At 38.0% G+C, this 13,204-nt stretch overlaps 1 protein-coding gene and 1 long non-coding RNA gene across 2 annotated transcripts; one reads left to right on the top strand and one right to left on the bottom strand.

Annotated features, from left to right (window-relative positions):
- Positions 1-5,156: 5,156 nt before the first annotated feature.
- LOC144210798 (Golgi phosphoprotein 3-like) lies at positions 5,157-10,657 on the top strand. Its single transcript, XM_077737690.1, has 5 exons — positions 5,157-5,584; positions 5,972-6,103; positions 7,293-7,407; positions 7,479-7,639; positions 8,097-10,657. The coding sequence occupies exons 1-5, from the start codon at positions 5,375-5,377 to the stop codon at positions 8,358-8,360; spliced, it is 882 nt and encodes a 293-aa protein (XP_077593816.1). The 5' UTR covers positions 5,157-5,374; the 3' UTR covers positions 8,361-10,657.
- Positions 10,658-11,358: 701 nt separating this feature from the next.
- Positions 11,359-12,312, bottom strand: LOC144210838 (uncharacterized). Its single transcript, XR_013329469.1, has 2 exons — positions 12,104-12,312; positions 11,359-11,753 (listed from the first exon to the last, which is right to left on the bottom strand). It is a non-coding gene; the product is annotated as an uncharacterized LOC144210838 (long non-coding RNA).
- Positions 12,313-13,204: the final 892 nt, after the last annotated feature.

Raw genomic sequence — 13,204 nt, forward strand, 5'->3', positions numbered from 1 at the left:
AATCGCACGTTTAAGGACCCTGAAAATCTCAGAGCATATGAACTATTCATCTGTTCAGAATTAGAATTTCAACAAATAAATGGACGTCCCATCGGCCCCCCACTCGTCGGTAACAAAAACTGGGTAGTAAGTGCATTGACCTCAGTTCATAGAGTAAACACTATCATTCACAAACGGACTTCAAAGCGTCCAAACTTTTTTTCTCCAAAGGATGCTTTCAGAAAAATCAGAGGATACGAGGACCAATTTGAAATCATTTGACTTTTTTTTTGTTAAATTGTAGAAATCAGGATAAATAATGATAATGTTTTTAAGATATTTTTTTAAGCATTAACTTACTGGTTACTCCTTTTAGAGTGGAAATTATGACAACATTCTCTCTTCAGCGCCATATGAACAGTTGACAAACAAAAAGTGAGTTTTGGGATGAAAACCTGACTTCTCCTATCTCAAACAGTAGGTGGCAGTGATCATGCTACAAAATATATACTGTGTTTTTTTGCAAATTAGTAGTATTTGTAACTAAAAATAATTATGACTGAATTAAGGGTATGGCTTATATGCGCAACAATACTTACAGCGTTGCTATACTCTTTCACCAGTAGATGTTGGCATATTAACATTTACTATTTGTTATTTTCTGTTTTGCAGTAAGAAAACAATCATTCGTGGATGAATTACTAACTTCCCTATAATATTGACCCTAATAATGTGCTTTTGATTAATACTGTATCTCAGAAATTCCCAGTGCAATGATTTTTCTTAAGATATTCCTTTCAAAGAAACATTTGGACTCCCTATTAAAACCATGAATATAAAAAGGTAAAAATTGGGAATCAAGGGGGTGGCTTATACATGAGAAATTGTGAAATTAACCAATTTTAAGGCAATTTCAAGGGTGCGCCTTATACGTTGGGGCGACTTATATGCGAGAAAATACAGTATTTAAGGACTCAAACAAAAAAAGGGCATTTCTTTTTCCAGGCCCTTTTTTTAAGCCCATTTTGCAATTTTTGAGTCCCAAGACTTAACAACAAACCCGCGCATTTGTAAACATGTGTTTCAAAGGGTAGACAAAATGGTCTGTAGAGGGTGACACGATAAAGGTACAGACTGGCAATAAAAGCAATAAAAAAATAGGAAAAAAAACACTGGAAAACCCCAGACAGGAATCCTAACACCAACAGTGAAATGTTCAAAAGCACTGGCGTCACACTAACAAGTCCAGCTGTTGCGTGACTTGTAGGATTGCTGGCTTTACTTTCCCCATTGTGCCTGTTCTATTACACACACGTTTGCGCACCTGTGAACATTAAACACGGTGACACGTGTGTGCATTACATGTATGACTGAATCCTCAACGCAGGACTTGCAGAGGGGTCCCATTGTTCAAGACTTCCTGCCGAGCCAAAGAGGCCGAACAGAGGAAGGGGAGGATCACAGGAAGAATCTTTTCAAGTAAAAACTTTAGTGATCCAACTGGAATGGAAAGTGGAACAAATCTCACAAAATCAGCCTACAATTAAATTTGAAAATAACTCGACAAATGTGACAATGACCTCATTCAGTCAAAGGGGAAAAAGTCTACTATCAATCCATTGGCTCATCTTTGAACTTTCTAGATCACATTCAAAGCTTGCATTGTCTCAGCCATGAAAGATAAAATGGCTTCTTTCAGACTTTACCCGTGGCTCATTGTGGTGTTTATTATTTGCGCCGCCTTCTACAGCTCAAGGGCGAACCACTTCCCATTATTTTACAGCATTTGGTCCGAGGAATTGAAAAGTATTCACCGAAAAAATTGCTGATTTGTGAGAGACTACGACTTCAGATGGGCTGGTGGGCTACATTGACTCTTGCATGTTTTTGTTGTGGCAATTATATGCTGTTATGTCTTTGATTTTTAAAAAAATCAACAATTTCCTTATGCTAACTCCAATGTTGTGAAAAGATCAATAAAATTTGACAAAACTGTAGAATGAACACATGGCTAATGCTCAGTTGTGAGCAACTACATTTTGTCAATATCACTTTTGTCCTATAATCTGGCATTCAACCTAAAAAAGGTCACACAAAAGTCCCTCTGTCACGATTTTTTACACACTAATTAAATGTTAGAAGAGTGTCAAAAAGTATAAAAAATAAAGACTTACACAGATCTATAACTATTGCAATCATGATTTTTTTGTTGTTGTTACGGCACATCTGCATATTTGAAACCGATGTCGTATTTATAGGTAAGGATGCCGCCAAATGGGGCATGACACAATGGAAAACAGTAGTCAAAACTTGTTGACTTTATTGCGCGTCGAGTCGTTATATGACATTGAAAGTGAGCCACAGGAGAAAATATGTCCTTGAGAACATGATTCCAAGGGAAAGAAAAAAATAAAATCACCATAACACAGTGCAAGTGAATGAGCGAGAAGATAAATCACCTATTGTTCAGACTGAAGAAAACAAAAAGGCTGGAGAGATTTCCTTCACAAAATGTATTAACCGATTTTTCCAATAAAAATGATTGAAATTTTAGAAAAATAAACTGAAACGCTGTCTGCCACAACAATGAAACTACACGGATTTGCCTCCGCTTGCACTTCCAATAAGTACGCATTTTATGTTTATTTTACAAAAAAAAATGTCTATAGGTTGTTGCTCAGTCAACCCCAATCTATTGAATTCAGTCAAGTACCCCTTGTGTTGAAATTTGGCCTCTTATGTTAATGTAAGATTGATTAAAAAGTAAATAGATGATTCGGGATCATAATCAGATTATGAAACTATTAATCACAGCAATAATAGGCCTCATAAGTGTGTGTGTGCCTATGACTCACAATTATTGTGCTTTACGTTATTTGGAGCCTACTAACTTGCAAATAGTTATGGTTTAATTTTTTGTTTTAACATCTTAACATTACTGATAGTAAACTTTGATTTACAGCTTCATGACAGCTAAGAATGCCCCTAGCGTGGGAAAATGTTCACGGGTCAAGTTGGAACATCGATGCTTATTCAATTTTTTTTGAATGCATAGTGCCCTATATCGCCCAGAGCCATGAAAAAAAACATGCACGCTTTACCAGGAGGTTTTTTTTTTTTTAATTGTGTCATGATTTCAACAATCTGTGGGCAATCTGCTTGTTAAAGCAAAATATACAATCCTGACTCTGCTTCTACTCAACGTTAGCTTTTGGAATATTATCTACCATTAAACATAATCACGTCCCCGTTCACCACTGTTTTGTGCGAGAGGGTCTGTAATTCACTTGAGCTAGGTTAACTGTAAGCAAAGCTCTCACATTCTCTCTCATTTGGGGTGTTGTCTTGAAAGAGTGTTCGCATGTGGATGTGTGTGCGTCTTACATAGAAAAGGGTCGCCAGGGGTCAAGCCTTTTGCCCACTCCTAAAACAGGAAATGGCTCCAATATGGGCGGCCTCCTCGAAAGCTCCGGGGAACCATTGAGGACTCGCTCCTCGTCCACACCAGGTCTCCATCGCCATCAGAGGGAGCGCATATGACCTAAGTGAAAAATACAGATGTTCTGTTTGGCCCATTTGAAACTGTAGAAGCCCTGCTGGGCTTCATGGGGATATCACGTTTAATTCAAAGTGGCAGCGAAGACACTGAAGATCAACATCTCATTTTCTGAACTGATTTATCCTCACTAGGGTTGCTAGTATTTTATGCATATTTTTTCACACTGGAAAGTTTGTTTTTCTAGTACATTATATGTAATATATCTCGGGATTACTTTGTTGTTTGTAGCCATTAACTCTCAATACTATTGACAGTTATAGATCTGAAATCCATTTGAATTGGTTGACATTGCGTGATGACAGTTCACTGCCATTGTTGGTGATTGACGTCCAATCCATATTGATTAACAATGAGTGATACATAAAAATTACATGTCAACCAATGCCAATGTTACAATGTCAACCAATTGAAATTGCATTTCAATTGGTTGACATTGCGTGATGACGTTTCCCAGCCGTTAACGGCAATGGGCGTCCAATCCAGTTTGACTAGGGGGCTGGAAGCAATTAAATGCTATCAGAGTCCTGAGTTCAATTCCCGTGTGAATTACATCAGGACAGGCATCTGGCATAAAACGTTCCACGCCAAAGCAATCATGCCAATCAACCATTTCGCTGTGGCAACCCCTATGGCAAAAGCCTTAAAGGAACGGATGGAGATGTATGTCAATACTTTCATTTATAAAGGGCAAATATTATGCTTGCACTGTATGTGATTACCGTATATTCACGACTATATGGCACATCGCATTTAAAGCCTCAGTGTCAATTTCTGTATTTGACATACACAAAAGACGCATCACATTTTAAGGCGCACCCACTAGATGGTGCCACGCTAAAGGCAATGTCAACAATGCATGTCTAAACCAAAATAATACTGTAAAAGGCCATTCATATTTATGTAATTTTGATTACCATATTTATTTGAGTATAACCCGTACACGTGTATAACGTGTCCCCATAATTTGTGAATGAAGATTGGTATAATATTTCACCGGTACCGGTAACTGGCAAATGCTGAACATGTCGCCATGGCAAAACATTTATACACAACATATGATACGGAAACCTGGTAAAACAAACTACCGGTATGAACACAACTCACAAATTGAATTTACAATTTTAAACCCTTAAAGTCTAATTCATCATTATAATATTTAAAATATTACTGATTCATCATCAGGTTCAACAAACAATTGATTTCATTCTTTTTTAGTTATTTTGCCCCGGCCACTGGAACTGACTCTTGCTCCCCATCTGGCGGACAAAGACCGGTCTTACATCTCCCAATTTAACGGCTGGAAATGACTTTTTCACCAGCCGAGGGCAGTGTTTCACCATGATTCGTGTATAACGCTCACCCGAACTTTGCTTCAGTTTTATTAACGACATTTTGAGCGTCATAGTACTCCAATAAAGACGGTATTATTGCAGCCAGTTAAAATATTCATTTTAGATATCACCAGACTAGTCCACCTCTGGGACACTCCTAAAATATGCTTTATATATCAACAATTTGTTTTCGTTATTGTGAAATGTGCTCGTTTAGACATTTCCGACGCTATTGAAGGCAACACAAATGTGTACGCGTTCCGTTCATGCCAGCGTTTCAAGCATACCCCCCGCCCTCTCCACCATGTTGGATGGATCAGGAAGTGGGCAGCGGAGTGAGTCGAAGAAGCCCGAATGATCCGACGTCTTAGCGGCTTCCCCTGTTAGTCCTCCTGCCCCTGCACACATTCACCTTCTCTGAACATTAGGCGTACATGCTGGGCGACCTCCTGCTCGCTCGAGGCAGCCATTCTCTCCCTCATTCGACCGTTTCACAGCGGCAGACATGGCTTCTCTGACTCAGAGAACCTCGGGCCTCGTCCAGCGGCGGACCGAGGCCACCCGTAGCGCCACCGCCGACAAGGAGAGGGAGCCCGACGGCGAGGAGGACGACGCCCGTCGCGGTGAGGAGGACGAGGACGACAAGGGAGACTCGAAAGAAACCCGACTAACGCTCATGGAAGAAGTACTGCTCCTGGGCCTCAAGGACCGAGAGGTGAGTTCTTGTTTTGATTTCAATCCGTCACTTAGCTCGTCTTGTTAGCACCCAAGCTAACAGGACATTAGCAAATGTCAACAAAGATAACTTGAACGTTTTCTTGGTCGCTTTTCCTTCCAACGACTATGACAGTGCGACCTTTAATTTCACATTGCACAAAATGCATAAATAAAAATGGTAGTTATTTCCTTCACCAAGTGGTTACGTAGTTACTTTGTGACAGTTTTTTTGACAACTTGGCACGGTTTAGGCGACTCTTAACCAACACGTCAGCGTACGGGCAAACAAGCGCACCTTTTTAGTTTGCCTTCGGTAACATTTTTTCGCCCTTTTCCCCCCTCTTTCCCTTCCCTTCTCTCCCGATTTCCACCGACTCCTCCTCAGGGTTATACGTCGTTTTGGAACGACTGCATTTCATCCGGCCTCCGAGGCTGCATGTTGATCGAGCTGGCTCTCCGGGGGAGGCTACAGCTGGAGGCCTGCGGCATGAGGAGGAAAAATCTGCTCTCGAGAAAGGTCCATCCCGTAAACATGAATCTTCACCTAACTTAAAACATCACCCATGTGTGCTTAAATTTGCTCCCAAACGAGGGTTTAGCCAAATGTTGTCATTTCCCCGTAAGTATAGATAGACCAGTAATGACAGCGATAATACCCGCGGAGGATAATGCCTCTAAAATGTCCTTAGCCCTATATAGGTTGACACAAAGTAGAAATAAAAGAATTGTCACCGCCTAAATTTTAGCGTGTAAGCAACAAGGAAATCCACGTTCTGGCTCTGATGCAACACACACTGCCAAATGCTGTTTTGTAGTCAGTCACACTAGCGATGTCCTGATTTGATATTCAAGTTTTGGTATTAGACCCCGACAGGGTAATTTTTGGAGTAGAATATCATGGTACATGGTATAATACAATGTTACAATATCAAATTTGGTCAGGAGATCATGTCCAAGCGAGTATTTTCATTTGTTTCTAGTACCATGGTGACTTTGGCTGCACTAAATCAAACCACACAGCAAACATGTCTACTAAGGGACACCTCTTATCTTGAGAAACAAATGACTGTAACAGAGCATCGTGTAATATATTGTGCAAAAACTTTCAGTGACGATGACAAAGCAGCTAATTAAATACTTTTTTTTAAATTCACGTTACTTCCTCTGCCACATGCCTTACTGTCTATGTAATATATCTAGTAGGTAATGTAGCTAAATTAGCCAAACTAAATCCATACTCCTATTACACTTTCAGCTTGTCCCGAGATGGGTCGTTACAGCTAATTAATGATATATATCTCACATATATATATATTACATCAGGTAACATTCATCTACAGTCGTACCTCTACTTACAAATTCCTCTAGGTATGAAATTTTCAGGTTAGGAAAGCTTTTTATATGCATATGAGTGCTACTATGTTAGAACAATGTTATCTCATTTTACGAGAAAAACTTATATCAGCCAATTGAAGTCGCAAAACTGTAATAATATTAGATAGTTTTTACGACTTCAATTGGCTGATATTACGGGTTTTTCTCGTTCCAGCCATATGTAACACTTGGCTCGTCTGTCACACATGAAAGCCTTTGTATAGCTCGAAGTATACAAGGCACAAAGTCCAAGGTGTTCCCTCTCATCCAGGATGTGAGCAACCTTGTTCAAATAAATGCAAAGGCATCTTTTTTTCCCATTGTTTGCCAAGGTGATCTGCAAATCTGACGCACCAACTGGAGACGTTCTTTTGGACGAGGCCTTGAAGCACATTAAGGAGACGCAGCCTCCCGAGACCGTCCAGAGCTGGATCGAGCTGTTGAGTGGTAAGGTGGCGAAAAAATTGAATGAAACAGGATGACTTTTTTCGTCTGGGTTAATTTTGTGATTCTTTCAGGTGAGACATGGAGTCCCTTTAAGCTGCACTACCAACTAAGGAACGTCCGGGAACGTCTGGCCAAAAACCTGGTGGAGAAAGGCGTCCTCACGACAGAGAAACAGAACTTCCTGCTTTTTGACATGACCACGCATCCGCTCACCAACAGCACCATCAAACAGGTTTAAAAACTAGTAATACTAAGTCATAGTGATAGAATGTACTGATTAAAAAAATGACAGTACAAATGTTATTTTACATGAAAAAAAGAATAAGGGACTCCTTTTCTCTCTCTATATATATATATTTAGATATATTTTTACCATTTTATAGCCATACAGTCCAAGGGAACTCCCGCCTTTAAAAAAAAAAAATAATAATAATAATTCTGGTTTTGACAGTCAACTTTTGGACGAACATTGAAAATTCCGCTGAAAACGTTCACGGAACAAAAACTCTAATTACAACTATAGGACTCCAAGATAAGGACCCTAAGCTGCCCATTTACATGCTTGATCAGAAGAAAAAAACAATATATTAACCTGCCTTTTTAATGGAAAATGTAGGCAATTTATAACATTGTGAATAATCTCAGATAATGTCAACTGAATGTCTATTTTTTATTTTTTTTGCCAACAGCGACTGGTGAAGAAAGTGCAGGACTCTGTTCTTGAGAAGTGGGTGAATGACCCTCATCGCATGGACAAGCGCCTGCTGTCTCTGATCTTGCTGGCCCACTCGTCGGACGTGCTGGAGAATGCTTTTGCGCCTCTCCAAGACGAGCAGTACGACTTGGGAATGAAGAGGGTGCACACGCTATTGGAGCTGGAGCCCGAGAAGGAGAGCGCCAAGCCTGGTGTCAATGAACTCATGTGGGCAGTAGTGGCTGCTTTCACCAAATGAGGAGGAGAACCCCTTTTTTTTGTTGCTTTTTTGTTTTGTTTTATTTTTTCCCAATTTGGTTCCTATTTTTTTTATTTGATTTTTTTTTTCCTCAAGCGGGCGATGCCGTTGGACCCTGATTTGTTACGGAAGGACTTAAAACGTGACTTTAAAGAGACAATCTAATTCAGGTCAGGGGGGAGGACATTTTGTGCGGTCCATCTTGTTGTGAGTATCCCAGTGCAATCCTTATTGGTGGTAGGCTTCACCTGGTCCAGATTAGGCCGCAAAGTCAACGGACACTACAGTGCACACGCAGGGGTGTCGCCGCAGTGACTATGAAGGAAGCTTCTTCCGGTTCAGGCGCAGAAGGTCAAGCCAATCAGGCGAATGACTATGGGAAGACGTTTGAACGTAGAGTTGCTGTCCCTTGATATTGAAGTCGTGTCCTAGTAAGCTTTTTTTTGTCCTCACAAGACAGGAATTAAAGTACTGTATTTTTGGACAATAAGTCGCAGTAGCCAAGAATCCACGATGAAAAGGGGGGGGGGGGTAGTGCACAAGTTGCACTTGAGTATAAATTGTATTTTGGGGGGCAGTTTTTTTTTTTTTAAACCAAGAACAAACATACATAATGTGATAGTTAAATAGAGAACAACAGACAAAATAGGCAACTGTTAATGTAACATATTAAAACCTTTTTGGATAACTATAACCTAAAAAGACAACATAAAATGTTGATGGTCAGAGGGTGAAAAATATTAAGACATAAGTCGCAGGCCCAGCCTAACAAATGAAAAAGGTGCGACTTATAGTCCGGAAAATACAGATGGCTTTCTACCAATGACCTATCCCACAATGCCATTCCATGTTTTTTTTTAATTTTTTTATTAGCATTCTTTCTTTTCCTCTGATACAGAATCAGGTGTCCACTTGAACGTCTTGTAGTACGCCATTTATCAAGTGTTTTTGCACAGTTGGTTGGTGATGGAGGGGAGGGGTTAACCCCATCAAAGATGGAAAATATAATATCATAAACTTTTTTATCTACAGCTACATACATGTGAGTCATTCCGCCAAACCGAGCGAGATTGAGGCAGCTATCTCGCTTTTTAATTATTATTTACTGATTTACCCGCTACAATGTTTTACTTTCCAGGTTTACGCACACCATGATTGACTGCTTGAAGTTACCAAACAAAACCCCCAAAGTCCAACAACCAGCATCAACTTACACCTATGATTAAAATAGAATAAAATAAAGATGCATCAGATGATATTAGCATATGGTAAAATACTTCATTTATTTCACTAGATCAATTTAATTTTTGTCTTTGTGTCCAGGTCAAAATTAGCCCATTGTTAAGTTAGTAAAAATGTCATTTTTACATACTTAAACTTAAAACAAACCAACTTTTACTGAAAAATATGCTCTACCAATGGCTACTAGATCAAGTTACATAAAATTGGATCCAAGTTTATAGCATTAGACAAGGATTAAAAAAAAGTTGTATATGCAAAAAAAAGTAGTTTCCAATTTAGAATTTTCCTTTGCTCTAAATTCACATTTTTGTTACTGCATTTCTTAGAATAATCCAGAAGGTCCTGTAGATAGTGCCAGTTATACAAGACTGTCATTAGTGCTAGTTGCTTGTTTTTAGAATGTGTACAAAACAATCAGTCTTTTATTTGAAGGAAGAAAAAAAAAACAGGAAACGATTATTCACTTTTTAAAATCTGCTGAAATTACTGCTCTCTATCGTGTTCATTAATTCATTGTGATGAACCTCAAAATTATAGGATTTCACTATTAACATGCAAACTTACTGATAAAAAAAAAACATGGCAGGTATATTTTATTTTAAGGCATTTTTCCCCGTTAAATCTGGACTTGGGATGTTCTGCTGTACTCATTAGATATTTTCATTTTCCTGCAGTTTTTTTTGCTAACATAATCATTTTCTACAAACATGCCCAATCAAGTTAAAGATCAACAAAAGGGACCTCAATTTTGCGATAAATGTATGGTGCGGTGCTGAAAAAGTTAGGTAAAGCTTTCCCCTTCTATTCCTGCACTGCTCCACCCAAAAGGTGAAAAAAAATGGTTGATAGCATGCAACCGGCGATGTAGCTTCACAGCAAGAGGACGGTGTTATCGTCTATAATCATTCTAATGATTATTAGTAGTCGTTAGGTGTACGAGATAATGAAATTGTACAAAAAGATAAAGGGATCTTCTGTCCGGTCTTCTCTCTCTGTATGCTTTTTGTATTACCACATGAAAATAAAGTAAAGGATTCTTTAAGTGCCTGAATTTAGCTTACAGTGCTCTGGTGCATTCTTTTAGAATTTAGACATGCTTGTGAAAAATGTTATTTTCATTACTGTATTTTTTACATTTATGAGGCACTAATTGGCTTCCATTGAAACCACTAGACATCCAATTCATTTTGACTGGGAGGGGTCATTAAATGAAAGATCATTTATAGAATAATCTATAATATTTTTCCAAATTCTATTTTTGAGCCTCTTGATAGCAATGTTTTTTTTAAATTTTTAAATGTATTTACAGTAGCGCAGTAAAAAATTAGATAGTATATTCATATCAGTGTTCTGAGACCAATGGTTCAATCCTGGTGGATTTCCGTGTGGGTTTTCTCTGAGTACTGTTTTCCTCTTACATTCCAAAAACGTACGCTCGGTGAACACTTAGGTTTTTCCTCGGGATGAGTGAGTGTGAATGGCAATTTGTCTTAGTCTGCCCTGCGATTGGCTGGCGACCAATTTAAGGTGACCCCCCTTTGCCCAATGTCTAAAGCGGTAGGCTTCAGCACCCCCACAACCCTAGTGAGAATAAACAGAATGGAAAATGAATGTACTTTTTAAAATATATAAAAAGAGGGAGAACAAAAAGTTTTATCTTTTACATAAGGAAACCAAGAAATATAATAAATTGTCAATGCCAGTAAAGGTGAGACTATTACCTTTACTAAGGCAATAATAAAAAAAACACGGTAAACACAGTACAATTCATTTTTATTTGCGTACCATAGCGGGAAAATTATATTGATAAGGGATGAGTTAACATTTCTATTCCGGCAACTCCTCGCCGGGTTTGTATTAAGTGGGCCGGCCTTCCTTTGGCCGATCCTCATGTTGGGCTGCAAATCCTCCAATGCGCATCATGGACCGCCAAGTTAGCGCCTTTTTTTATTTCTCACATTTTCTTTGTACATCCTCCACGGATCCCCACATCATTTCATCATGTACCGCTAGCCTTGACCGGGCGCTTGCAGTCCTCGGTTCGGGTCTTCAAGCGGTAGCACATGTAGTAGAGTTGGTCTCCGATGTAGCGCAACTCCAGGCCAATGCTGATGGCAGTGGAGTGTGGGAGTACAGGACTGTTCTTTGTCACTGTTGGAAAACATTAAGAAATAGTCAACTACTATTACTAGTAAAAAAAAATGGTGATGCTATTATTGCCTGTTGTTAGCAGGGATAAATGAATAACCCCGCCTACTGCCCGTTGTTGGTCAGGACAGGCTCCAGCACCCCCGTGATCTCATGTACCCTATGTACTACCTCTGTACTACATTCCTGTCAGTGTATTGTATCGTAATTTCAGTGTCTAATTGAAAAAAAAAACACGGCTCCATAAGAGTTTATACAAAGTGCCGAGGTTTATAGTAAATAACACCACACTTTAAAATACTTTTTAAAAATGCTAAAGAAAAGACTTACAAATAACTTAGTAATCCACTCACCTCGGCCTGACATATTTTTGTAAGCGTGTCTTCAATTCAGAAAATGAGGACAATCAAATTGTAGGGTTTCAAAACTTCTTGTCTTGAGTCAATGTCAACAAGCACAATCTGAACGACTAAACATAGCCGGCAAGTTTTTATAGAACCTGTTATAGATATCACAAAAAAGAAGAACGAATTTCAAGCGCCGTAAGTGAAAGGCGGCCATCTTGCATCAGACATTTATAAGGAAGGCTTTATTAGTATACCGAATACAATGCCAATGATTAATTAATTAAGATAAGGTTGTTATTCATTTTAGGTACAAAATTGAGAAATCCCCAAATGTTCCCAAATCAGTTAAAAATTCAGCAAATATTACTTTACAATAAAAGGCCCGATTGTCTATAAAGTTACATCGAGCAAAACGTCACACACCTGCTCGTCAACCCTATTTCTTGAAAGTCACATGACTTGGTTGAAAGTTACTCTTTTCCAGAATGTTATACAATCTTTTGCAGTATATTCTAAGTATAATGAAATTAGTTTGATTTGCTGGCTGTCTATTGCGTGCATGTATGTATGTATGTATGTATGTATATACATACACACGTACACACACACACATATATACATTATATACATAATATATATATGATGAAATGAAGCTAACAGACAATTTGGAAGTATTTAATAAGTATTCATGGACAAAATGTAATTAACATCAGTCTGTTATTCAGATATTTCTTAGGCCAACAGAGAAGGCCTTGAAGGCCCTGACAGCATATATATTATTGTGTATATATATATATATATATATATATATATATATATATATATATATATATATATATATATATATATATATATATATATATATATATATATATATATATATATATATATATATATATATATATATATATATATATATATATATATATATATATATATATATATATATATATATATATATATATATATATATATATATATATATATATATATATCAATGAATTAATTTGCACAGCTGGAATTAAAAAATACTTTATTCCCCGTGTTGGGAAATGACACTTACTCTCATGATATACATTTTTAAATGAGGATAATATCTGATTAAAA

The sequence above is a fragment of the Stigmatopora nigra genome, chromosome 17 (assembly GCF_051989575.1).
Source record: "Stigmatopora nigra isolate UIUO_SnigA chromosome 17, RoL_Snig_1.1, whole genome shotgun sequence".
NCBI lineage: Eukaryota > Metazoa > Chordata > Actinopteri > Syngnathiformes > Syngnathidae > Stigmatopora > Stigmatopora nigra.